A 27,653-nucleotide genomic window follows, 5' to 3' on the forward strand; every position below is an offset into this window, starting at 1 on the left:
AAATTCCAAAACAATGCAATGGTCCAGAGGTCTGACAAGCAGAGCTACCAATTCAAAGAAGGAAAAACCAAAAAAAGGAACACAAGAAGCTATAGTGTGTAGCAAAACAAAAAATCAGAAGATGCTATTAGATTTGGAGAAAGAAGTTTGGGAGATGAAAGTTATTATTACAAGAGCCAAAAAAATTACAGATTGGGGAAGGGTCTTGGAGGCAGTTGTGAAGAGATTCAATTTAAAAGGTTCTGTGAATATCAAGCCTTTCGATGATTCGAAGGCTGTGTTATTTGGAGTTGATGAAGTAGTGTTCCCCACTGCTGAAATGGTGGAATCTTTAGATGTTAGGGTAAGTGTGGAGAGCTGCTATATGTCTTGTAACCAGAATCCAATTTTTGCAGGAATTCTCGTGCTTCAACTAGTGGGACTTAATCTCTGGAATGAGGAAATCCTTGAAAAGTTGATCCAGACTATGGGTGGAACACTGATAGCATATAATCTCCAAGATCTCCATGCTGCAAGAATCAGAATCATGGGGCTGAAGCCTGAAGAAGTTCGCAGATGCATAAACCTGCTTGCAGAAGGTTTATGGCTTAAGGTCTGGATTCTGCTGGAAGTTGAAGCATCTCTGTGGATGAACTGTACCAAGGAAAATGACAATGGTATTTTTGAAGGATGGCTTACATGTGAAAAGGAAAAGATAGGCCAAGTGTTGAGGTCTATTGGCCAAAAGTTGGAGGTAAACAAAGAGGCTTCATGCGGGTTAGTTTGGAAATCAAAATTACTTGAAAGTGGAGAACTAAGGACAGGTGAAAAATCTTTTGGGTGGCTGTTATGTGGGGCCGCATCATCTAAGATATCTGGACCACTAGTTAATTTAAACTTAAGCCGGAGATGGCCCAAACAGGTTCAAGGTCTAGAGGTGGAACCGGCTTTAGGGGACTTGGATGGGTTAGTAAAAATGGGTCTGGTGACTCCTTTAACTTCTCAAGTCACACGAGTAAAGAAGCCATCGTCTACCTCAGTTCAGCATGCTAGCTCGAAGCTTTCAGCTTGCCCAGGACTTTCGAATGAAGCTCAAGATCTTAGCGTCGATGGGCATAATGGAAGATAGGAAAATCAGGTTAGGAAAGGAAAGTTGGCAAGAGAAAGTTCCTAGGGCTTAATAGACCAATTTTTAAAAGAAGTGGAACAGCAGGAAGGAGTATCTTGATAGAGGTTAGAGCTAGAAAGGGAGAAAGATGGATATGGGTGATCTCCACAAAAAGGAGCCTATCTCATTTATTATCTTGTTCATTCATGCATCGAATTTGGGAGTCTTTTTATGCTCTTTTTGGCTCTAGGTGGGTTCCTCCTCAAGATGTGTTGGGCCTTTTCAACCTTGACTTCTTAAGGCAACCAAAGAAAAGAGGGATGGTAATGTGGAGAGCTACGAAGACAACAATATGCTGGATGGTGTGGAAGAAAAGGAATAACAGAATCTGCTTGGAAAAAAACAGAACAGTAGAGGAAGTGATAGACACCATAAAGGTGAAAGTAGCTCACTAGGTAATATCATTGGATAGCTTCCAAGATTTCTCAACCACATACATCCTAAGAGCCTGCATCGAAGTAGCACAATCTTTGAGAGTGAAAGAGCAAGTAAGGGTAGAGTGGAAACCTCTAGAAGGCAATAAGATCAAACTGAATTTTGATGGGAGCTCCCTTGGAAACCTGAGACTGTCAGGTATAGGAGTAATTAGATATTCTGAAAGGATGTTGGCTTTGTTCTCGGGACCAATTGGCATCGGGAATTCATTGAAGGCTGAACTGTTGGCATTGCTACAAGATTTGAAACTAGCTAAACAGTTGGGACTTAGACAAATTAAGGTGGAAGGAGATTAAAAAGTGGGCATTTCATGGGTAAGAAGCAACTAACTTGCACCTTGGACTTTCAAACAATGTTTTAAAACGCAGAGGCGTGACGCAAGGTGTTCCACTACCTAGAGGCGTGAGGCATAGTTTAGAACGTATGCCTCTTGAACACAAGGAGGTGTAAGCCTCCTTAAGAGGAGGGGGATCAGGAGGAAGAAGAGGAAGGGGGGATTTCATTTTTTCTTTATTTTTAATAAAAATCTTTTATATTAAAAAGAATAAAGATGCATAACACTAGTGGAAAGGGGGGTCTTGTTGAACCAGTTTGACCATCCATGTTGAACAGGTCAAACCATGACATGTATATATAAATATAAATATATAATAAAAATTAGGATACGTGGGCAAATTGTTTGTTATTTTTTTTTTGCAAAAATAGTGGGCTAAGGTGCTAAGGTGTGTTTGGTGTACATAGATCCTGAAAAGTTACCTCAAAACGATATAAAGATTTACCCCAATTGGACAACGAGCACAGAGTTCTTGAGTTGAATGGGTCAATGGTTCAACTTCCCGAGTCAGATGGTTTTTGACCAAGTCAACGGTTTTTGGTCAAAAGCCAGGTTTTAGGAAAACTCAACCTGGAATTGTGACTTCTGTTATAGTTTTTCTATGTTTCTGCTGTTAGGGTGCTGTGGACATATTCTTTTCTTGTTTTAATTATTTGATTATTAGGGTGTGCCGCCAGGGGCATGTTTGTAACTTTCTTTTCTTTTATTTATTTCTTGCTATTATAAATAAGAAGCTAGGCACTGCCAGCCAAGACTTTTGACTCTCAAACAGTTTTCTTTCTTTCTATTTTCTTCTCTCCTCTCCTCTCTCTTCTCTCCTCTTCTCTTTCTCCTCTGAATCACATTCATTCCCAGCTTTTACCTGATTTCTTGGACAATGAAGGCAAGAAACCCTAATCAGACTGGTCAGAACACCTTGTGAAGGCTTCCTTTTCCTTTGGCCGATGCTGTGAAGGCCTCTTCTTTGGGTTTGCACCTTCATACAGGTGCTGTACAGGGGTGTGTGATCCCCTTTGTCACAGGTATGTGCTGTAATTGGTTGGTATGTCATATGTGGTCCTTTTAATGGTTGGACTGTTTCTGTTGTCTCTTTAATTGCTGGACTGTTGCTGGACTGTTTTTAGATTGCTTCCGGACTGTTTCTGGATTATTTAATTGCTGGACTGATTCAGCAGTGCATTTCTCGCTTCAGAAGTAGAAGTCTTTGGTGTTTAGTAGACTGACTGTGACTGTGAGAGGTAGTAGTTGGGTGGGGACTGGTCTTGTGCACCTATGGTTCTGTTTTTTGTAGTGTAGAATTTTCCCTCAATGGCAAATGATGATTCTGCTTTATCCAGGGTTACATCAACCCGTAGTACAGCTGGTATGGGAGTTGAGAACATGATGTTTCTTATGTCAATCACCTCTTTAAATGGCCTGAACTACTTGGAGTGGGTTAAAGGTGTAAAACTTTATGTAACAGCAAGGGGAAAAACTAGTTATATAAATGGAAGAGTGAAAGAACCCAAGAGTGGGACAGTTGAACATGATAGGTGGGACCAAGAAAACAGTATGGTGATGTCTTGGCTTCTTACAGCCATGGAACCTAATGTGAAGAACTTTATGCGGGTAGATACTGCTAGTGAGATATGGGAACATGCCAAAACCACCTATTCTGAGCAAAGGCACTATTGCAAAGATTTACCAGTTACAAGCTGAATCCTTGATCTGTAAATAGGGGAACCGTAATTTGCAACCTATCATTCAGCCCTTTAGTATGGAAGGAATTGGACCACTATTAAGCTATAGAATGGAAACATTATGATGATGCTAAAGCCTATAAGAAACTGGTTTCTTAGCAGTGGGTTTTTGCCTTCTTGTTAGGACTAAGCCCTGCATATGAATTGAACACTTTAGAGTTCAGATTTTAGGATGTAAAGAGTTGCCTTCAGTTCAAGAGGTGTATGCCTTTGTTCAATTTGAGGAAAGTAGGTGGAGTGTGATGGTTACAACTGAGGGGGAGCAATAGGTGGCATTAGCTACAATGGGTGGTAATAATATGGGAAAGAAAAATGGCTCCAAAAAAGTTGGTGATAAGGACAAGTTGTTTTGTACCCACTGTCAGTGTTCAAGACATACACGTGACACATGTTGGGAGCTCTATGGGAGGCCAGCGTGGGGTGTAAAGAACCAAGGATAGGGCAAAGTGCAGGATTTGATGCACCACAAATTAAAAGACAATCTTTTAATGTAATTGTTCCTTCTTTGAAATACAATTCTAAAGTTCCTATGGCTATAGTTGCAACGCTTGCAGAAGTCCCCAAGTGAAGAATCACCTCACCGTCACTTAGTCTTTTGCTTGTCCTGAACCCTCGCAATGTGTTACTTGCATGAGTAGAAGCTTTGGAGTCAATACACCAGGAAGCAGAAGTCACCAACATATTGGTTTCTAAGACAAAGGATTCGAAATTACCTTGTTTCTTGTTCTCCAGGTACTGAGGACAGTTCCTCTTCTAGTGGCCGGCCTGTTTGCAGAAGTGACAAGCATTTGATGCCTTGTCCTTCCTCTGCTTTTTAGGCTTGCTAGTTTTCTTCTGAGGTTTATTCTTTGCCTTCCTCTTCTTTTAGTCCGATTTGCCACCTTCAACAAGCATGGCAATGGGCTCATCCTTCTTTATCAATTCCTCAGCCCTCTACAGCATATTGCTGAGTTCCTGGAGGCTAACATTTAGCTTATTCATATTGTTATTCATTATGAACTGATTGAAGGAATGAGACAAAGAGTTCAGGATGGCATCAACTTTGGTGACATGATCTAGCCCAAATCCAAGAGCCTCCAGTTCATTGATGTACCCCATCATCTTAAGGCAATTGTCATGAACTAGCTGGTTCTTGGACATTTGTGCAGTCATAAAATGTTTTAGGACCTTCTGACGAGTAGAACAATTCTGCTACTCATACATTGTCCTTAGACTATCCAAGATATCTTTAGACACTTCGATCTGCTCGAATTGTCGTTGTATCTGATTGTCTAAGGAGGCTATGATATAGCACCGGGAAAGAGAGTTTTTCTCTTCCTATTCTTGATATTCCCTCCCGCGGGCCTCAGAAGTCCTATTACCCGGACTATCCGGAGCAGGGTTCTTAGCAACCTTGTCCAATTTCTCAGACGTCAGAACTGGCATAAGGTTATGATACCAGTCAGCGTAATTTGGGCCCTTAAGCTTATTATCGTCCAACAATTTGGCGAATTGTTCGTTTGCCATTTCTGATAGAAGGCAAAGCAATTATTAGTCCACAACTGATTTGATTCATGTTTTCTACATAGATATGGCTTTTAATCTATGTTCCATTTCCATTTATTCATATATGAGATTTACCTCCTATCTCAGTGATGGAGACTGCAAACTATGTCTCTGGAAATGCGGGAAACCACATACAGTGCATGGAGCCAACTGTTTCAGCTGCATAACCCCATCACCTTCTATGAAGGATCACATCCACTCATCTCATTAGTTTTCCCTTTGGCCTCTGTTAGACAAGGTTCATTGTCATTTTAGGTTAAACCTTTCTGTCCAATAAGTGCTTATCCATCATATTCGTGAACGCCAAGGTACCGTGAGAGAGTCTTCCATTTTAGGATAGGCGTCTCCCACATCGGTCTATAACGCCTCTATCATCTTATGAAACAATCCAACAGATCCAACAACAAATGGATAACCCAATTTTATGGTGCATCTCCTCGTTACTGAAGGAGCCATCTTCGTGCTAATGACGGAAGGCCTTTAGAGATTTCATCATATGAATCTCCCTATCACATGCACTTATATTTTAGTGGAGGGAACGAAATATTACGCCCTAGTTTTATTTAGGTCAAACCAAAGTGGCTTCCACTGACTTTCTCAAAGCTAGATTTAAATGGGCCCTAAACGGCTAGGGTTCCGCACGATTCCTCTTGGGGAGGAAGCTGATGTGGGGCCCACCAAATGGGGAGATTATCCAATGATCTTATGGTCACCATGGCAATGATGTGTATTCAGCCATGGTGTGCGAAAGAGTCACTGGCGAAATAATCATGGGCCAAGTACTTATGGTCCATGTACGTTGCACATCACACATCCATACATCACATGCATGAAATTGATCCAATCAATTAAAATATCTGTAAAATCCTTAATTAATTAGATTAAATCAGTATCGACCCAACAAAGCCCATAATGTTATTATATAACATTATCTAGGTACATGGGTTGTATTACAAAAAGTAGTTCGGCCCATGTAGCTAAAGTAGGGCTGATTCAGTTTTATCATATTAAATTTAGGTTTTACAGAGGAGGGTTGAATTAAAAATTGAAGTGGGCCATCAATTCTCTGGCCTGAATCGAATTAGGGTTAGGAAAACCAACCCCATCAAACCAATAATTCGGTCCAACCAGTTTGGACCAAATCTAGTGTAAATCGACCCAAGTTTTGGTGTCTTGTTCAAGATTTAATTCAAGAATAATAATCTGAAAATAAATTAATTTAAGATAATCAAATTATCAAGATACTAAAATCAAAGGGCTGCACTATGATTTTCTTGGATATCCTGCAAACCTGCAAAGAACAGTTAATCGCAGATTGCTGAATTGATATCTGCAAAATCGCAGACCACGGAACTTGTTTCTACGAAAATTTCTTCTCCTCTGTTGTGCGCTCCAGGAATCTCCAGATGGAAATAAAATAGAAAAACCCAATTTTTCTATTATTACATCACATCGAATTCCTATACAATTTGTCAAAAAATAAAAATAAAAATAAAAATTTTTTACAAACCAAATTGAATAGAAAAGAAATCACAGGGTGTGCCATTCTTGGCACCAAAAAGATTTGATCTCCATCACATGTGCAGCCCAAATATTCAAGAAACATTCATAGAACAATTCTATAAATATCACAGAACAATAAAGATTTATTTTCCAGATCATCCGCCCATAATCTGGTAACCATTTCCCAGAAAAAACGCTAACTGTGCAAATCGGGTAGAACGCCTTCTGCCCATTTACGCAGATTCAAATATGATCTAATTTGGTTCAAGACTTGAACCTGGCTTTGATACCACTGAAGGGATGGGAGATCCATTATATGGATGGCCGAACACTATAGGAAGGTTGGGCGAAATTTCAAAAATTTCTTTACTCCAATCTGGGAATCCTATTCCCAATTTAGAAACTACATTTTCAAGGTTCGTTCTTGTAACCAAACTAGACCAAATCTGAAACCAAATTAAGGGAGGGATATACCTGATATGTAATCCATGCAAGAATGCTCCTCCCAACGTAGGTGTTCACGCCCAAAGAGGGTACATGTAGTTCTTCATCAAGAACTAGTGATTCTTCAACAAGAATCGAATAGGACAGTGAGCACAACTTCTAAATTGTTTCTTCTGGTAAGAAACAATATCAAGATCAAATCTTGATCCAATCCAAGAACTGGAGATCGAACAGGGTAGGGCGGCAAGAGCAGAAGGCAAGAGCAGTCTAACTGTGTTGTCTTCTCTCTGTATTCGGCGAATGTGTCTTTGGAGGTTCGCCTTGCTCTCTTATTTATAACCTTAAAGAGAAAATATCCTAATCCCATTAGGAGTTTCCTAATCCAAATCTTTTATTTGGATCTAGACTCTTTAAGTGATAAGGATAATCCCTTATCTTATCTGCAGATAAAGATCAGCCTTCCTGATCAAATTAGGAGTTCCTTTGATCCAAATCTTTATTTGGATCTGGACTCTCTTTGATTGGATAAGGATAATCCCTTATCTTATTTGCTAATCCAAATCCCAGATCCGCCCCTATTTAATTAATCTAATTAACCCAGTTCGAAATGGGCATTTAGGCCCATTAAGCTTTCAGGCTCACTTCCTCTTTAATGCTGGGTAGCTTGGCTTTCTTTGTATGGTGTGGGGCCCTATCATTGATCTACACATCAGCCACATGGGTTCAGCCTAGCCTCTGTTACAAGGCCTGGCCGAATTCATTGCTGAATACAGTGAACCCCTGAGTCCATCACTATGGGTTCTTAATGGGCCCAACATTTACACTAAATGGTCCTTGGGTCCAGCCATGTTATGAAGGTCCAAGGACTGTGGGCAGATGTAAGATTAGCCCATCAGGTATAATCCTCAATGGTCTTACATTTAACCTCTCAACCCATAATGATCAAACACTGCCCGACAAGAGAAGACCTCTCCCTCAGCTGCAAGGTGTAGTGCTGCACTCTCTACTCACATGGATCCCTGGAATTAAAACCTTTTTGCAAACATTTTGAAATCATAATATATATATATGTATATCTCTATATAAATATATTTTGCAAAAACAAATTTCAACGGTTGAAATCAATTGCCGACAGTTTAGGTTTCCATCAGAGAGAGTGCATCCCCGATCATTCACTTTGTCCGACAAAGGGGCTAATCTTGTCACTATGATCACCCACTCAGGTGAATTCTCGGATTGTCCCAACATACCCAGGTTTTGACCCACCTCTAAGGATCTCACTGATTGGCATATCAAAGACAGCCAAATCCGACACCTAGTGCAGTATCATAATCGAGTCTAGGGGTCAGGTGTAACATTTCAGTTTTTCCCATCTATCTCCAAGGTCCACTGCAATACTAAAATTTTGGTCCGGTTTAGGGTTTCAAGAAAACCCACACTGCATGTATTAGGTCTCACCCTGGCAGCTAAGACAAGCCACCCCAACCAACTTGGCAGTATTCCAGTGTCAGCCTTGGCAGGATAAATCTCCCCAGATTTATCCAACGGCTATGAAGGTTCTAAACTAACACGAGTCTCATATGTGTCCAGTTTAAGGGTATTACACAGAAACTCATCACAATAACATGAATCAAATATTTACTTTATTAATTTACAATAAACGTCATAATGTACATCATGCTGATTGGAGCTAAGGGCATATTTTCAAATTCCTCAAGTTATAATCATCAACCTCTTCATAGAGGATGATAATATCGTATGCAAATTGTAGGTGAGTTACCACCACCTCAGATCTCCCTACCCTCCAACCTTTGATAAGACCTTCTAGATCAGCCTTTATGATTTGCCTACTTAGAACCTCAGCCACAAAAGTGAATAAGAAGGGAGAGAGAGGATCTCCTTGCCTAATTCCTGTTTTTGCTGGAAAAAAAATCTTTTGCCACTCCATTGATTATGATAGAGAAAGTTTTCTCTATTTTTAGTATTTTGTCAATCTTTATAACAATCTCGATTTAATCTGTTTGTATTTTTAACCGGTTCATTCCACTGCCATGTTTCCTTGCTCTTTTCCATTTTTTCTTTAGATTTTTTTAAAACATTGTTTGTTATTTTATGTGATTGGCCATTTCAAGCCACATATCATTAGCCTTTCCATCTAAATTCCAATTTTCTTCTGTTATTAACATATCTCTTAATTGTGTTAGTTTTTTCTCCTTTTAGGTTTCCCACTTAATTTTTAGACACCTATTTTCTTTATTTCTTTTTTATTTCCTAATGTGCACACCTATCACCACTAATCTATGTTGTGGTTAAGCTTTCCCATGGAATAACTTTGCAATTTTTACACATCATCCGTTATATTCTCCTAGTAAGGAAAACATTTAATTGAGTTATGTTTGATCCACTTTTAAATGTTATCAAGTGTTAATCCCTCTTTTTCAAAAATATGTTTACTATTGCCATATCTTAATCTCATGCAATTTCTAAAATATTCTCCTTTTTCATTTCTCTCTCCAAATCCAAATCTTTCATGTGCCATATCATATCTTACACCTTTTCTTCACATGCTCATTTAGGTCTCTTCCTATCAAATCTTCTCTTTATTTGGAATTTCTTGGATTTATCCTTTTAAGTTTTTTCAAGTTGTCTTGTAATATTTTCTTCTAAACCCTCTTGAGGTGCAGAAGCACTAATTATGTTAATGATTTTCTCACTTGAAACAAGTCTAATTAAAATTATTCTGATCTTTATCTATTATTATCATTTATTAGATGTTTAACATTTACAGTTTTGATTTATTAGATCTTTATCTATTATTATCATTGCTCTATTTCTCTTATTTACCTCTCCAATGTACCGTAATTTGTAGCTATCAATTTCTTTAGATTTTTACCCTTTCATTTAGTTTTCTTCTCAGCATACAACATTAATCCTTTTCCTCTTCATGGTGTCTACTAATTCGTTTTTATTGGACTAACCTCTTTACTCACCCTCATCTAAATGGGTGTATTTGTGGAATTTCACTTCAAAGGAACGTCCTAGCATACCCTTGCCCATTTGATACTACACTTGGGTTAAAGTGTAGCGCATTTTGGGGAATGCCTTAGAACAAGCATGAAAAGACATATTCACAATATTAGATAGCTCTAGCAATTAAATTGGATTGATATGCAGTGTGAAGAATCTCTCAAAGGTACTTGTCCAATGATCTAGGTTACCTGCATTTCGGGGAAATGCAAAAATTTATGCATCTTGAACTGTCTAGGTTTTTACCTTAAAATATACTAAATATCCTCTATGATAGTTTGCCCTCTAGTACCGTGGTTATATTTTTCTTCTCAAGTATGTAGCATTTTACTTTAAAAGAAAGACCACAGCTGTTTCTGTGGATTTTAAATCATCTTTGCTTTGGAGTTGGTGGAGTGAACCACTGCTATTTATGCAATATCAATATTCATCTATGTTCTGAAATGTACTTGAGTTTTATTTTTCTGCAAGAAAAATCTGTGGATGAAAAACTGAAACTATTAAAGTGTTGCTGCTGCATATGCTTAATGCGCCATTCAGTTATACTTAATTTCTGAGTTCTTCCCCTAACATCATTTTATATTCTTAATCACTTGACTTCAGCATGGAAAAATTACACCAAGGCCAGAACTTGAGAAAATTCTTGCCAAACAGAAGACTGAAGAACTTGAGGTAATGGAGAGTTGAAATTGAGAAAATTTACTAATTAACTGAATGTATGCCCTATATCGTTCACAAAATGGGCACATATGTGTATTCTAGTAATTTGGTGTTTTTTATTTTCCATATGCTGGAGAATATTATCGAGCAGTTACACCTGTTACTTGCATTTTATACAAGATGCTAGCATATTTTTATCGTACAGCATAGTTTTCAAGGCACCAAGGCAAGGCTAGGCAACAGGGGAGCGCCTTGTCGCCTAGTCACCTAGGCGGGTGCCTAGGTGATGGATTTTTTTATGTAAAAAACATAGATCCTAGGGTAGTCCCTAGGTACTATAACCATATTTCCTTAATAATTGTTCATAATTTTCATAAGTATAAAGTTCATGTTTAAGTACAGAAAATCAACATATTCATGAGAAGAAAAAGAAGGAAAATAAAATTGAAAAAATATAGGGGCTGAATCCTTACTTTTGTTATAGGAAAGGAAGAAAAGAAAAAGTAGTAGTAGTGGTAGAAGAAGAAGAAGAAGAACATATGGAAGAAGAAAATGTGTTGACTAGAGAAAATTTTAATTTCTTCCTTATTGGTTCAGGTTTTGAAGTGTTTGAGGGTTCAATACAGCATTTGGCAATGTTTGTGTTGATTAAACACTAACAAATAAGAAAATAATAAAAAGAAATTAGTATATAAACACACAATGAACATTTTAGTTTAATAATGTCTATTTTATAATTATAATCTCAAAAAATAAAGAATAAAAAAGTATTTTACAATAGAAAGTACAGAACTTTTTGGTAATTAGGCGAGGCAAGCCTCAAAGGGTGCCTTGTTGCCTAGGTGTCACCTTGACAACTTTGCCATACAGTATATAGTGGCATGACTTGTTTGATATGTACAGCCGTGTGATCCACTGATCAATTATGGTGGTGATCTTTCAGTCCAGTGGTGAACAGATAAGATTGTTCTGAGCAATTCAACTTGGGAATGTGGTCATCGGCCTACATCTAGACAATGGAATTCTTTGGAGTATGGTTAGTGGTCCAAAGAAGTTGATCATCCACTTTACTGAACTTTGTTTAACATCATTTCCTTGACAGGCCTGTTGAATTGTGAACCCATTCCCTTTCATATTCAATTTTGTCCTTGCAGTCAACATCTCTGGTACATTTTTCTGAACTAATGACTTGATCAACGTATCAGTATCCAAAATTAATAGGTGCTTGATATGAAAACTTTGGATTCCCAAAACACAGTCACAGACCTATCCTTGCAGTTTATTCCAAAAGTTGTGATAGATTTCCACAATAAAATATTTCATGTAACTATTGCAAAGGGAATGTACCTATAATAATCCGATGGAGAAGGAAAAGATACATAAATAGAATATAAATACTTAAAAACAAGAAACCTTGTAATCCAAGATCTGTTAAGTTCTGTTATATGGTTTCCAAGAAGTGAAGGGAAAATAACATAGCTCCTCTAAATATAATAAGCATCTTTTTTAATATTCAGCAGAGTGAGATTATGTACTGGTTTCACACTTAAACAACTCTTTTTTAGCTAGACAAAACCAAACAATATCCAGGTTATGTAGTATCTGCATCCTCAACTAAAACTCAAAAAAAAAAAAAAAGAACACCCATTAAATCCTTGCCCTAACCATATAGGTTCGGTGCATGCCTGCACCTTGCTAGATAGAATTTATGAACATAGAGCTTATTGATGATAAAGAAACTTTTGCAACTTATAAGGGTAAATTTCATACCCTTGTCTTACTAATGTATTGCTTCAACAAAACTATGATTACAGATGACAGATATGGATGAAGCTATGGCACGAGCAGTTGATATAGGTGAAAATGATGTGAGTTGGCATGCAACCATATTCTGTTTAAGATCTTCTTGCTTCGTTTTTTGTGTTTGCTTGATGAATTGCTGTTTGTGACAGGATGGAGAGGAGAGTGATATTGAAGGAGAAGATGAAGTAGAAGAGAAAATTACACGCAATTGGAGTGTTTTGAAAAGTACTCCTGAGCTCCGCAAATCAAAGGTGTTTCTATTTTCTGCATTTCTTACGTTGTTTCCAGATGCTGTGGGATTTTTACCAACTGTTCTTTGGTATTAGTTGATTGTTAGCTACTGTTTATTTGTATTTCTTCCTTTCTCTTCTATATGTTTTATCTGTTCCATAAAAAAGATCATATGCCAAACAAATAAAATCCACGTCAACCACTTTATGCAATGTTTCTAACTACAACATGGTCTATCCTTTTTCTTTTAGGAGAAACCAAAGAGAAAAGATTCGATGAGTCTTGAGGAGGCTATTGATGACTCAGAGAACCTTACTGATTTTCTCATGGACTTTGATGAAGAGGAGTAATTTCATTCAGCTCAGCAACTAAACTTCCCAAAGTAAGCATTTTCTACTCAGACAAGATGAAGATTTTTCCACACCGGGGGTTTATCTGAGCAGGTATAGTGATGAAGTTTGAAGTTGTAGATGTAAGATTCCAATTAGGATTATAGTATATCATTGTGTCATGGGTCTATCTTAGTTCTAAGATGTGAGCAGACTAAACTCAATTTTGACAAGGATGCACTATTCCAATTAGGATTATAGTGTATCCTTGTGTCATGGATCTGTCCTAGTTCTAAGATGTGAGCAGACTAAACTCAATTTTTCCAAGGATGCACTCAGATGCCTATTATACAAACTCCAACATGCATGTGAATCTAAATGTAGAGAATCAAGGCTCCTGAGGTTCCACTGGACCATTGGTATGCATACACACCCTATTCACATAATCTTGGAACACTGTTTAAGAAAAGATATGCATCTGTATGTATATAATATGCTCTAAAGAGAGCAAAGCTTTTTCTCGTTCAGTTCATCCTATTACCATTTGGTGCTAATATTCAACTAAAGAAGAGATGGTTTCATTGACCAGATTAGATGAAATTACAGTCAAGGCTCAAAGTATTGACATGATGCAGCCGATAGAGGCCGGGCTGCATATAGTAAACCGCATGAATACATGAATGCTTTTGAAGCATTCATATCAGATAGGAGGAACATGTAGCTAAAAATTGGAGCAGTTTACCATCTGTCTTGTTGCATTTCATAGTGATCCGAAGGTGGTTTGATCTACATGATTATGTTTTACCATAAGAATAAATTTTTTGCTAAAGCAATTTTGGCATTATTTTAGGGGATGCTTACCAAGATGAACAATTTTGATTTCAGTAAGATTGGAACTATCTGATACAGTTTTGTATCAAAATGTAGGATTCACTATCAATGCTTCCAATTTTAGAATATTCTGCCATTCAAAAACCCAAGCTTTGGATTTTTAATCCATAACTGATTTCACTCTTGTATGTCCCAGTATTACTTTACTTTGTTGATATAATGTATTGTTCTAAGGATCAAAGTATGGGTATCAAGTATCGTATCAAATAGCTTGGATACAGCTACACTTTGGAAACACATGATATGGAAATGCTTGGATAGCTCGGAAATGCATGCAAATCACATAAATACATTAATAACACTAAATCTAAGATGAATTATTTATGAATAAAGTATAAGCACTTGAGAAATGCACATTTAATAGGTTATATGAAGAGAAACATTACAATCAACAATATTGGAACTATAGAACATGGACACATCATAATAATTATCACTCTATTTCAGTTTTTATAATTAAAGGTTTTAATTTTTATTAATTCTTTTGGAAAATTTTATTTATTTAGTATTTTTATATTAATAATAACTAATTTTTCATTTTAACATATAATTATAAAATAAAGCATATAAATTTGTCAAACCAGGTATCGATACATTTCGCATTAGTGTGTATTAAAATGTATCCATTGATACAACATGATATGGCCTGATATGAAGGTGAATTGTGCCAATATGCACGACTCATAGGATACATACCTAGTTGTGGCATATCCCATATCTGTGGCTATAGATATAGATATGATATGCTCTGTATTGAAAGTATCATATCAATATTTTGGACCTCGATTGTTCCTACATGGGTTAGGTATTGAGACTTATTTTCAATATTTCATCTTTGCTCTTAGTGGACTGTTTCTAATTCTTCCTCAATTTTCTGGATCTGTTCTGGTTTCTCCAGTTGAACCTCTACAACTGACCCCTTTTCCTAATGTGGGTTTCTCGTAATCTTCTTGGTTTCTTCTTCAAAATACTCTCTTCTTCCTTGCTGTTTTTACTTCTAGTGTTGTTGATTGTAATGTATTTTTTCATATAAACTATTTAAATGTGCATTTTTTAAGTATTTATATATCGTATATAGTTATTTTGTAATTTAGGTTTCTCATCTCTTCCTCCCTGTTGTTGTTTTCACTTATGATGTTGTTGATTATAATGTATCTCTTCATATAAACTATTTAATTGTGCATTTCTTGTCTGCTTATACTGAATGTATAATTATTTAAATTTTATATTTAGTGTTATTTATGTTTTGGGGGGTATGTGAGTCCAACCTTCATAATATGATATGCAATACCGATATTCTGAACATGGATTGTCACTACCCTCTAACTATAAGGTGGCAATCTATAATGTACCCAAAAATAAAACTAGCTCATATTGAACTACATTCTAGTGATTTTATATTATTGATGGAAACTGATTTCACTCAGTATTGTTCAAAATATTGCAACATATCAGTGTGTATCGTATGGTGCGTATTGATTTTCAGAATCATCGAAATGCTAAATACCGAGAGTTAGGGTTGTTTAATGGATTTAAAGTTTAATCATTAACATCTATTTTCGTATATGCATTTCGAATTTATGAAACCGGAAAAAAATGCATTATTAAGCCCAAATTCCTGGAAATTGTGTTCCAAAAAGGGGTTCTTGTTGCTGGACATTGTTGTTTTTAGGGTGTTCACATTAAATGTCAAATTGACCAAATCAATTTAATTTGTGTGAAAAAATAAATCGTCAACTCAGTTCGGTTTTGGTTTTTATGTACCGAACCAACTCAACCTTGTATGTTTAGGTAATTACTACTTAGTCCTTACTCGTTAGTCCTTAGTCCTTTCCTACTCCCTTTCATAGTTAACTTAAAATTCAAGTCATTCTTTACCTTTTTGGGTTTAGCAACCATTGGTCATTTAGACCAATGGTTGTAGGTACATATTGGTCATTTAGACCATTGGTCATTTAGACCAACTCAACCTTTTTTTCTTGGAAACAAGCAACATTGTTGTTGTAGGTACATATTGGTCATTTAGACCATCAAAGTACAGAGGGTGTCAAATCAATACTACACGAATACTTGTGACAAGTCCATAACCCATTGCATGTTTGGGATGAGTTCATCATCTGTGACGAATTCATACCTGAAATAGGTTGCGATGAATTTTGGTCCATGCGGATCTGCGATGAACTTTGGATGCGCGGACTTGCAATGAGCTTTGGACACGCTCAGACTCATGATGAACTTTAGACATGCGGACGTGCGATGAGTTCAAATCCATCGTAGAACTATGGCAAGCGTGGAATTATCGTAGGCCAAGAACGAATAATAGACACGTGCGTTATTAAATTATACAATGTGGGCTTAATAAGGGTGTGCATGGTAAATAGTGATGTCACCCACGCTACGTCGGTTTAAAAGGGTCGCGAAAGGAATTAGCACATGTGTATAATGGGAATCCTCAAACGAAAGGAAGGTTCGTCCTTGAGATATGTCATAAGACACATGGCAAAACCTTATCAGTACTCCCTAACAAGTGATAGAAAATTTGAGATTCCCTTTCCTAATGGGAATCAAATACTTTTGCCTCATTCCCTTTTGGGGCCTCAGGATCTCTCCTTATAAATAGGGGTCCTTCCTGCACTTGGTCTTCTTTTGTCCTTCAAGGAAACCCTAATACGTAGCCTAACCACCTCACTCATAGTTGTCAAAAATAGACTTGAGATATGCCACTTATGGGTGTAGGTCGTGATTGAATTCTTCATGGTCCATTTCAGCAAGCTTTGGACCCCATAATCACTCTAGTTCCTCTCTTCAGTTTAATGCCCAGAAGGAATTAACTCTCTAGTTCAATCCTCAAAATATCTGGTGTCATTTTAGTGTGATGGAATGTGACCCAAGTGGTGGAGAATGTGTTGGATGATGGGAATTTCTTTGCTACAAGATCTTTGCTTCAAGAATGCTTCATGCTTCTTTGCTTGGATATGCTCGAGGCAAGGGTGTTCTTTGGCTTCAAACTGATATAGGGGACTCTAGGGATGCTGGAGAGTGAATGAGGAGGCTTTGGGACGTGGGTAGTAACTGTGGGAGTTGAGCTTTCTTCCTAAGCTAGCTTGTGTATGCCAGATTATGTGTCTAGGATGTGAGGAAGGGGTGGTATTTATAGATTTTTTGAGAAGGTAATGGAGGGTTGAGATGGCAGACAAAGGAGATCAATGGTTGATGTTTAAATGGTTTTTTGAGAGAGATTGATTGAGAGAATGGGCTGCCAAGACAGCTTTGTGAGATATTCTCTCAATCAATCAAGACAACGTGAAAGATTTCACCAATTTACCTAAATTAGACATTCTAAGCTTAGGTGATTGGCTTGATTGATTGGAAGCTATAGCTGGTCAAATCTTAGATTTTTAAGATGTTTCTAGAGGTTGAGGGGAAGTTCTGGCTGTGGAATGCCCCAAGTTCGAAGTTATTATGAAGAGGATTCTAAATGGAGGGTTCAGATCGAGTCTTGCTTCGGGCTCAAGATGGAGGGGCTAACGGTGTCGGAATTGGACAATCTTGGTACCATTGGACTCGGAATTTTGATCTCTATCCATCTATAAGGTTGGATTTCAGATTTTCTCGGGATAGGATTTAGGATCAGAGATGATCCTGATCGGACGAGCGAAATCGGTTCTGGCTTCGGGTCTTGAGATGAAGGGTTAAAAAATGTCGACTTTGGGTGATCTTGGCATTGCTGGATTTGGATTTTTGGGCTCTACATACCTATGGTCTTAGATTTTGGATTTAATGTTAAATGAGGATTAGGATCAAAATGACACTAATCGGATGATCGAAATCGGTTCTGGCTTCGGGTCTTAAGATGATGGGATAAACGGTGTCGGACTTGGGTGATCTTGGTGCCATTGGATTCGGATTTTTGGGCTCTACGTACCTATGGTCTTGGATTTTGGATTTGATTTGAAATGAAGATTAGGATCAAAATGACTCCGATCGGACAATCAGAATCGATTATGGCTTTGGGTCTTAGGATGATGGGGTAAACGGTGTCAGGCTCGGGTGATCTTGGTGTTGTTGGATTCAGATTTTTGGGCTCTACGTACCTATGGTTTCATATTTTGGATTTGATGTGAAATGAGGAATAGGATTAAAATGACTCCGATCGGACGATCGAAATCGGTTTCGACTTCGAGTCATAGGGTGAAGGGGTAAATAATGTTAAATTTGGGTGATATTGGTGTCATTGGGTTTGGTTTTTTAAGCTCTACGTACCTATGGTTTTGGATCCTTGAGACCCCAACTTTTGTAAAATTCCAAAAATACCCCCGGTTCGGCTGAGAGGTTAGATGAATCATGCTTGAAGCTCAAAGTGCCATAGAAAGACTGAAGAGCGCAAAAATGGGGTGTCTATAGATTGCCCCTCTTTGTTGGAGGATGATAATCCGAACAACAAAGCTTGAGGAGACGACCCATTTTTGCATAGGAATGCGATGGAATGACTATCTTGATCAAAAGAGTGCTACTCAAAAAAGTTTTTCATGACAAAAGTGTTGATGGTAGAAAAAAGATAATTGTATTTGATTGAAAATGATGTCCTTGGAATATCCTCCTAGGGTATGCTCCCATAGTTGTCTAGCACTCGTTCGGCTCTTGATAGAAGGATAGTCATACGCAGGCCAATCCCTAGATCTTCTTGAAGGGGTTTCTGAAATGAAATCTCTCACCCACAACATTTGTGTGACTGTCTAGGACTACAGTTACCCTTGTAACAAAGGAATTGTTGAATCTCTCGCTGGCCAATTCCTTGAGATTTTTCTAGATGCATGATTTGATAAATAGATGATGAAAAAGGAAAGATGACTTTTGTCAATGAGAAAATCTTTTTTTGTAGAAAACTGTTGAGTATGGGAAAGTCATTCCAATGTATTTCCTTGTTAAGCAAAACTGAAAGACATCCAACAAGTTCTTACACCTGAGCTATGCATGTTTGACGTGGGCAAGTCAATATGCATGGCTCTTTGGGCATTTGACTTTGAAGTCCAAAATATACTTTGACGTTGGGAGTTGGGTCAGACACCTAATATGAAGATTAGGGGTGTATGAAACTCAGGGCTCCTGTGATGGATGTAGTGCAGTGATTATAGTGATGCTGATGTAAAGATGAGATAGTGCAAGTGAGAAGATGTTTGAGTTGATGATTACATACATGTTGCTTACATGTATTAACTCTTGATGGCTCATGTTGAAGTAATCGATTGTGGCTAACATGCATTGGAAATGTATGCTGGAGTGAATGGTGGTGATGGACTATATGAGATGCCAAGAATACTTTATTTTGAGAAATATGAATGTTTGACTTGTTGAAAACACTTTTTTTGTTGTTGGGACCTTCTTGCCTTAGAAGCACTACTTGATTACATTGCAGATAAAGGATTGATCCAAACCACTAGCTTAGAAGCTTAGCCCTTTCCTCAAGATATACATGGCACCCAAATCTACCTAGGTCTAGGCCTTGTCGCAAGATTAGTCATTCATGATTTCCTCGGTTTTGGATCTTGTAACAAGGCTCAACGTAAATCATGCCCTTGGCTTGAATTTCCTTTATCCTCATATATGTGTAGCTTGTAAGCTCATCTTAAAGAGATATAATCTTCATTGCTCATGCCATTTATTATTTTGTGTCTTATCTTTTGCCTAGATGCCATTTCATGTTTTCATCTAGCAGGTTTATTTTTCCTTTCTTTTCTAGGTTTTTTTTTGTTTTTTGTGCCCTATCTTTTGCTTGAGTTGCCTCATAACTCTGTACTTTGATGCCATAGGGGCATCATTTCAGGCCTTAGAATAGTCAAAATGTCTCATTTTTTCAGTTAAATTCAATATTGTGACATCTGAAGGTATTTGTGCAAATCTTGTGAAAACTGGGAAAGTTTCATAGCTGAAATGCAATTTTTTGGAAGCTGGTATGAAGTCCAGTTGAGAGAGGGGGTGGTTTTGTGAAAAACTGAGTAGAGGAGGGTGCCTCCTATATGCTAAACGAAGAATGGTGCCCCTCCTACTGTATTAGCGTACTCCCCTCTCCCTAGCAAACCCTAAAGCGCCTCTCCACTCATTCTTTTCATTTCTAACAAATCATAGCCGCCCCTAACTAGTAAATCCTCACCTTTCATCCCTTCTAATCTCCACCATTCATTCTTGGGCACTCTCTTTTTAGCATTCTATCCCTAGAGCGCCACCTAACTTCTAATCCTCACCATTCAGCCTTTAGCCACTAGATCTCAGCCCTCTATTCCATTCTCTATCCCAGCTATTCACTCTAGGGCGTCACCCATTCCTTTTAATCTCTACCTTTCAACCCTAGGCGCCCAAGTCTCCACCATCCAATTTTGGGTGCCTAAATCTCAGCCCTACATAATATTGAGCGCCCTCTCCTTCTTTTCTCAGCCTTAGGATCACCTTAGAACCATCCTAACCCTTCATTCTAAACCCTAGGGCGCCCATATTTTTGCAAAAACCCAGTTGCTGCCCCCCTCTTACTCTCTAATTCCAATTTTATCCACCATTCTCTATAAAAAAGACCCAAAGGCTCTTGAGAAGGGGTTGGATTTTGCCCCCAAGTAAAACGGAAGGCTGATATTGAAAAGTTCAAGGGTAGAGGAAGAGGAAAACGCTCAAGCAAGAGGAGGGGTTCTTTCTTGTAGTTCGCCTAGCCACTACTGCCACCTCTGGATTCGGATCTCAACCAATTTTACTTTCGTTTTAGATTTAATTTCCAGTTCTTATTTTTCCTTTCTACAATTTACTTTTATCTAGTTTAATTTTTTTTTTTCTGGTGATTTGGGATTCGGCCAGGTAAGATGGAAGGCCTAGCTCGTGCAGTTCGAGGGTCAAAGGAGAGATCCAGATATTGCTACCTTTGACCGAGTTGCTGACTTTTTATTTAGTTTCATTCATTTATTTATTCCTATTATTTATTTATTTTTCTGCACTTTTCACTTTCAGCATTGTTAGAATCTTATTTTAATGGGTTCTAGTTTAATTAATTAAAGTTATGTGGTTCTGCAACTTCCCATCATGTTATTTTGTTAGGATTAAAGTACGTAGTGAATTTTCCCTTGCTTCCCTGTGGATATGACCCATTTCTCACCACTAATTGCGTTTGTAGTTATTTTGAGAATTAGAGAACTTACAAATATTAAAACTGGTGTTTCGAAGTGGTTAACAACACACTAACGGACACACTAAGTTTTTGGCGTTGTTACCGGGGAAGCAACGATGAAAAATTTTTATTTGCTTTGTCTAGATTTGTTTTACTATTTTTTTATTTTTGTTTGATTACTTGATCTGTAATCTCATTTTAGTTCTTATTTCTCTTTGATTTTGTAGGATGTAATAGCGCAAGGTGGGGTACCGAAGCATTGCCAGACTGAAGAAGAAAAAGAGAAGAGAAGAGAAGAGAAATTGGATTGCGTTTCAGGTGTAGTCATCCCATTTTTATTTTGTTTATTTTTTTTTTATTTTTGAATTCTTTTTTTGTTAAAATTGTGATTTTTGAATTTTTAGTTAATTTTTTATATAGATCCGATTAGTTTTATTATTTTTTTAGTATTATTTTTCTCTCATTTTGTTCTTAGATCTATTTTTTTCTTTATTTTAATTTCTCGAGTGAATTTCTATTTCATTAGGTTTGTTTTTTTTTCAGATAAAAAAAATCACTTCGTTTAATTTAATTTATTTTACTTTTTTTGCAGTATAATCTTCTTCTTCTTTTTTGTTTGGTTTAATCCTTAGAGTAGCAATTTTTCTTGTTAAAATTTATTTTTGTAGTTGTTAATATATTTGTTAGAATAATTAACTCTTTTATTTCTGTTTGTTATAATTATTTGTTGCTTTATTTAATTGCCCTTTAATTAGTTAATTAATTGAATAAGTAATTGTTAATAAGAAATTTTTCCAAGTTTTGAAATTGAGTTTAAATTTCAAATTTGAATTTAAATTTAAATTTTAATTCGAATCTGAATTTGAATTTGAATTTAATTTTCAAAACTTAAATTTCAAATTTCATATTAAAAAATAAAAAAACAATTAAAATTTTTGCATTTGCATTCCAACATTTTGGGTTTGATATGCTAGAGCATGCATCATATAGGATTATTTAATTGTTGAAATTATCTTGTTTGTTGTGAATGCTTTATGTTTTCTTCTTTTTTATTATTTTAATTGTTCCTTTTGCTGAATTAGTTTTATTTTATTATTTTATGTTAAATTGATGAATTGCATATTATAGATAATTGTTCATGCATTGTAATTAGTTACAATTATTTTGTTTATTTTGTTTTTTTTTTTCTGTTAATCCATTTAAGGGCAATCCAACTTTAGGGAGCCTCACATTTGGTTCAAAAGTGTACTGAATTTTAGGGAAGCTTGTAATTACTTTCCATATCCGACGGTTGGTATCTAAGGAAAGAGATTAAATGGCTAAGCCTAAGCCGGTTTTGTGGTTACTTAATTAGGTGCTTACGAGAACAAGGGGAGCCTCCAACATCCCCACCTCTTACCTGACCAACCTAAGGAAGTGGTGTAATTCCAAGTGAACCTAAGAGGATTCACATTAGTTGAACCACTAGTTTAGAAAACCTTAGGTTAACCCATAGGTCGGGTGTTTGAATTTCTTGCATCTTTTTAAAATTAAAAAAATTCAAATTTGATTTTAAATTTTAAATTTCAAAAAAATTAATAATTTTTTTTTCAAATTTAAAAACAAAATAAAATGAATTCAATGGCCGCAGTTTGTGGAATGAGAAACTACTTCCAACCTAAGCCACAGATAGATTGAAACCATGTGTCTCGACAACTAGACAAGATTAATGAGATGGCCTAAAGACTTGACCAAGTCCTTGCATGTTGTCAACAATTTAGCCCATTCTCAACCTTGTCATCCTGCCCAACATGTTTCATTTGTGCAAGTCCGGCCCATCATTTTAGTTAGTGCCCTTCGGTGGGTCCAGGTCAATCTGTATTCCAGAGCAATTACTGAAGGGATGAGAGATCCATCACATGGATAGTCGAACCCTGTAGGAAGGTAGGGAAATTTTTCAAAAATTTTATCTCTCTCCCATCTGGGAATCACATTACCTATTTTAGAAAACTGCATTTTCAATTATCAATCTTGAACCAAACCGGACTAGATTTGAAACCAAAAGGGAGGAGAGGGATATACTTGATACGAAGTAGCAGTAACTCCCAATGAATGTGTTCATGTCCAAGTAGATAACCAAAATCCGCTTCCACTGATGATGACATAGTGTGTGGTGAAGAAGGATCAGTAGGACGACACTTCAGTAAGAACCAAATTCTTCAGCAAGAATGGAGTAGAGGGCTATTGAGCATGACTTTAGATTGCTTCTTCTACCAAGAAGCAATATCAAGAACAATTTTTTATCACTCCCACAAGTGGAGATCGAACTGGATAGGGGCGGCAAGAACAGGGAAAAACTCTACAGAATGTTGTGTAGTATATTTGAGGAATTCACCCCCTTTATTTATAGCCTTCTGGATCAGCCTCCTAATCCAATTAGGAGAGAGTTCCTTAATCCAAATATGATATTTGGATCTAGACTCTTGAATGGATAAGACTTATCTTATCCTTCATCTAATCCTAATCAGATTATAAATCCTATATTGCCTCATTTTTATTAATTGACTTAAGCTCAATTCGATCTGGGCTTTAGGCCCATTAAGTTTATGTGCTCACTTAACCTCTTAACTTGCTGCCTACTTGGCTCTCTTTGTATGGTGTGGGACCCAAACATTGATCTACACATCAGTCACATGGGTGCAGCTCAGCCTTTGTTACAAGGCCTGGCCGAATTCACTACAGGATACAGTGAACCCCTGAGTCCATCACCATGGGCTCTTAATGGGCCCAACATTTACACTAAATAGTCCTTGGGTCCAGCCACTTTATGAAAACGCAAGGATTGTGAGTAGATACAAGATTAGTCTATCAGGCATTACTCTCAATAGTCTTACACTTAACATCTCATCCCATAATGATCAAACACTGCCCGACAAGAGAGGACACTTGAATTAAGGATTTAATTAAAAATCAAACCCTAGACCCATTCGAACCAAGATTGGTTCAAACTGTTTGGACCAATTCTAGGGTTTAATCAAGGCTGAAAGTCAGCCCTAATTTTTCCACTAATGGGCCTAAGGATTGATATTTAATTAAATGGTTAATTCGGCCCAGCCTATAAAGGCCTAGTTTTAAATAGTTAAAACTATAAAAGCCCATTTTAAAGGATAAAGCTATATGGGCCGAACTAGGTAACCCTAATTCAGCCCATATACCTAGATAATATTAATGGTTAATATTATGGAATTTTAACGGGCTTCCAACGGACCTTACAGATAATTAATTGATTGGATCAATTTATCCTTGCATGAGATGCATGGAGGTGTGATGTGCTACGTACATGGGCTATAAGTACTTGGCCCATGCTCATTCAACAGTTGCTCTTGCGCACACCATGGCTGAATGCACATCATTGCCATGGTGTCCCTTTTGGTCATTAGATGACTTTCCTCAGTGGTGGGCCCCACACCTCATCAAGAGGTTACATGCGGAACCCTAGCTGATTTAAGGCCCACCGAAATCTGGCTTTATGAAAGTCAGTGGGAGCCACTTTGGTTTGACCTAAATCAAACTAGGGCATAATTTTGTTCCCTCTAGCTAATATGAGTGCATGTGATAGGGAGATTCATATGATGAACTCTCTAAAGGCCTTCCATCATTAGCATGAGGATGGGTCCTTCAGTAATGAGGAAACGCACCAGAAAATGGGTTATCCATTTGCTGTTGGGCTTGTCTTAATGTTTCATAAGATGATAGGGGCATCATAGACCGATGTGGGAGGGGCTTCACCAGAAAATGGGAACTCTCTCACGGTACCTTGGGGTTCACGAATATGATGGTTAAGCACTCACTGGACAGAAAGGTTTACCTGAAAATGGCTCTGAACCTTGTTTGACAAAGGCCAAAGGGAAAACTCATATGATGAGTGGATATGATCCTTCACAGAAAGGTGGTGGGGTTATGCAGCTGAAACAGTTGGCTCCATGCACCCTATGTGATTTCCCACATTTTCATAGACAACCCGTAGTCACCGTCACTGAGAAAGGAGGGAAATCTCAGAGATGAATAAATGGAAATGGATCGTAGATTAAAATTCATATCTATGAAATGAACATTGATCAAATTAGGTTGTGGACTGATGTTTGCTCTTTTATCAAGAAATGGCAAACGGATCTTTTGCAAAGCTTCTTGATGACAACAAGCTTAAGGGCTCAAACTACGCCGACTGGTACAGGAACCTTATGCTGGTCCTAACTTCAGAAAAACTGGACAAAGTGGCAAAGAATCCTGCCCCAGAGCGTCTGGGAGATAGGGCTTCTGAGGCCCAAAGGAGAGACTATCAGGAATGGAAGGAGAAAAACTCCCTAGCCCGGTGTTACATCATCGCTTCCTTGGACAACCCAATACAGAGGCAGTTCGATCAGATCAAACTTGCCAAGGACATATTGGACAGCCTAAGGACGATGTATGAAGAGCAGAATCGTTCTACTCGGCAAAAGGTCTTGAAGCAGTTCATGACCACTCAAATGTCCAAGGGCCAACAAGTTCACGACCATTGTCTTCGGATGATGGGTTACATCAACGAACTAGAGGCTCTTGGATCTGGGATAGACCTCACAACCCAGATAGACGCTATCCTTAATTCTTTGCCTCATTCCTTTAATCCGTTCATCATGAACTATAACATGAACAAGCTAAATGTCAGCTTGCAAGAGCTCAGCAATATGTTGCAAAGAGCTAAAGAACTGATTAAAAATGATGAGCATGTAGCTATGCTTGTTGAAACAAGCAAAACGGGCAAGAGAAAGAGGAAGGCAAAGAAGCCTCAGAAGAAAGCCACCAAGGGCAAAAGGCAAAAGAAAGACAAAACATCATATGCATGTCACTTTTGCAAAAAGACCGGCCACTGGAAACGGAATTGTCCTGCCTACCTGGAATCCAAGAAAGGTAATTTCGAAACTTGTGTTATAGAAACCAATTTATTGGTAGCTTTTGCGTCCTGGTGTATTGACTCTGGGGCTTCAACTCATGCGTGTAACTCACTGCAGGGGTTCAAGGTAAGCAGAAGGCTGAGTGAAGGAGAAGTCACTCTCTACTTGGGGACTACTGCAACTGTTGCAGCCGCGGCAATAGGAATCGTAGAGTTAATTTTTAGAGAAGGAAAAATTGTACTCAAATATTGTCTTTATGTACAAAACTTAAGAAGAAATTTGATTTTTGTTCAAAACTGTGTGCAGATGGTTATTCTGTCTTCTTTAGTAATACGATTACTATTAAAAGAAATAACAGATACATCGCATACGGGGAATTGGAGAACGGTCTCTATGTTCGACATCCTTCTCTAGAAACTAACATAACCAAAACTATGTCGGCTGAAATCTCCAAGAAGAGAGCCCGTGATACAGTTAATCCCACGTGTCTGTGGCACTACCGACTTGGCCACGTCGGTGTTGACCAAATCAGAAGGTTGGTAAAGGATGGTCCTTTGGATTTTCTAACTGTAGAAGATCTTCCCACCTGTGAGCCTTGCCTACAAGGCAAGATGACAAAACGGCCATTTGACGGTAAGCCTAAAAGATGTACAGGCACACTTGACCTAATACATACTGATGTATGTGGTCCCCTAAGTGTTAGGACACGGAATCAACACGTGTATTTCATCACCTTCACAGATGATTTCTCACGATATGGTTACGTGTACCTAATGAGACACAAGTCTGAATCCTTTGAAAAGTTCAAAGAGTTTAGACAAGAGGTCGAGAAACAGTTGGGGAGAGAAATTAAAGCCCTTTGATCTGATCGAAGTGGCGAATATCTCTCTGACGAGTTCAGGGACTACTTAAAGGACAATGGGATAGTATCACTTAACGGTGTTTCAGAGAGGAGGAATAGGGCCTTATTGGATATGGTCCGGTCACTTCTCATACACTCAGAGTTACCCACATCTTTTTAGGGTTACGCATTAGAGACTGCGATCTACGTACTGAATCGGGTTCCAACCAAATCGGTTCCGAACACTCCATATGAACTTTGAACCCGAAAGAAACCAAATGTCAGACACTTGAAGATTTGGGGTTGTCTAGCACCCGTTAAAAGAACGAGTGCGAACAAGTTGGAATCCAAGACCAGCTGTTGCCTATTTGTAGGCTACCCAAAAGGATCTGTAGGTTACCTTTTCTATGACCCAAGTGAACAGAAAGTGTTCTGCAGTCGAAATGCCCAGTTCTTGGAGACCGATTATATCCTGGACACCCATCGTCAGGAAATTGTTCTTGATGAGGAGAGCTCAGGAGCAGTGAGAGATGTCCCACAAGTTCCAAGTAGTGACCAACCTAGAAGATCCACTTGGGTATCCAGGCCACCAGTCCATTATGGTTATGACCAGGATAGTTACCTGGTGGAAACCTTGACTAGTGAGGAGGATCCCGTGACTTACGTG

At 37.8% G+C, this 27,653-nt stretch overlaps 1 protein-coding gene across 5 annotated transcripts in view; it reads left to right on the forward strand.

Annotated features, from left to right (window-relative positions):
• PTAC12 (plastid transcriptionally active 12) overlaps nucleotides 1-14,177 on the forward strand; it is a 49,764-nt gene extending 35,587 nt beyond the window's left edge. For 2 of the 5 annotated variants that reach the window (XR_016110913.1, XR_016110912.1), the window contains exons 7-11: nucleotides 10,778-10,846; nucleotides 12,649-12,702; nucleotides 12,787-12,888; nucleotides 13,120-13,311; nucleotides 13,787-14,177. Coding sequence is in view for 2 of the 5 variants with exons in the window: in XM_088981590.1 (XP_088837716.1) it covers nucleotides 10,778-10,846; nucleotides 12,649-12,702; nucleotides 12,787-12,888; nucleotides 13,120-13,218 (324 nt within the window). In the remaining 3 variants the exon portion in view is untranslated. Of the gene's footprint in view, nucleotides 1-10,777; nucleotides 10,847-12,648; nucleotides 12,703-12,786; nucleotides 12,889-13,119; nucleotides 13,725-13,786 lie in introns of those variants that run through there. The other 3 variants (XM_088981590.1, XM_088981588.1, XR_016110911.1) reach the window with 2 other exon arrangements.
• Nucleotides 14,178-27,653: the final 13,476 nt, after the last annotated feature.

The sequence above is a fragment of the Nelumbo lutea genome, chromosome 3, assembly GCF_056320005.1.
Source record: "Nelumbo lutea isolate HS-2025 chromosome 3, American lotus-T2T, whole genome shotgun sequence".
Lineage (NCBI taxonomy): Eukaryota > Viridiplantae > Streptophyta > Magnoliopsida > Proteales > Nelumbonaceae > Nelumbo > Nelumbo lutea.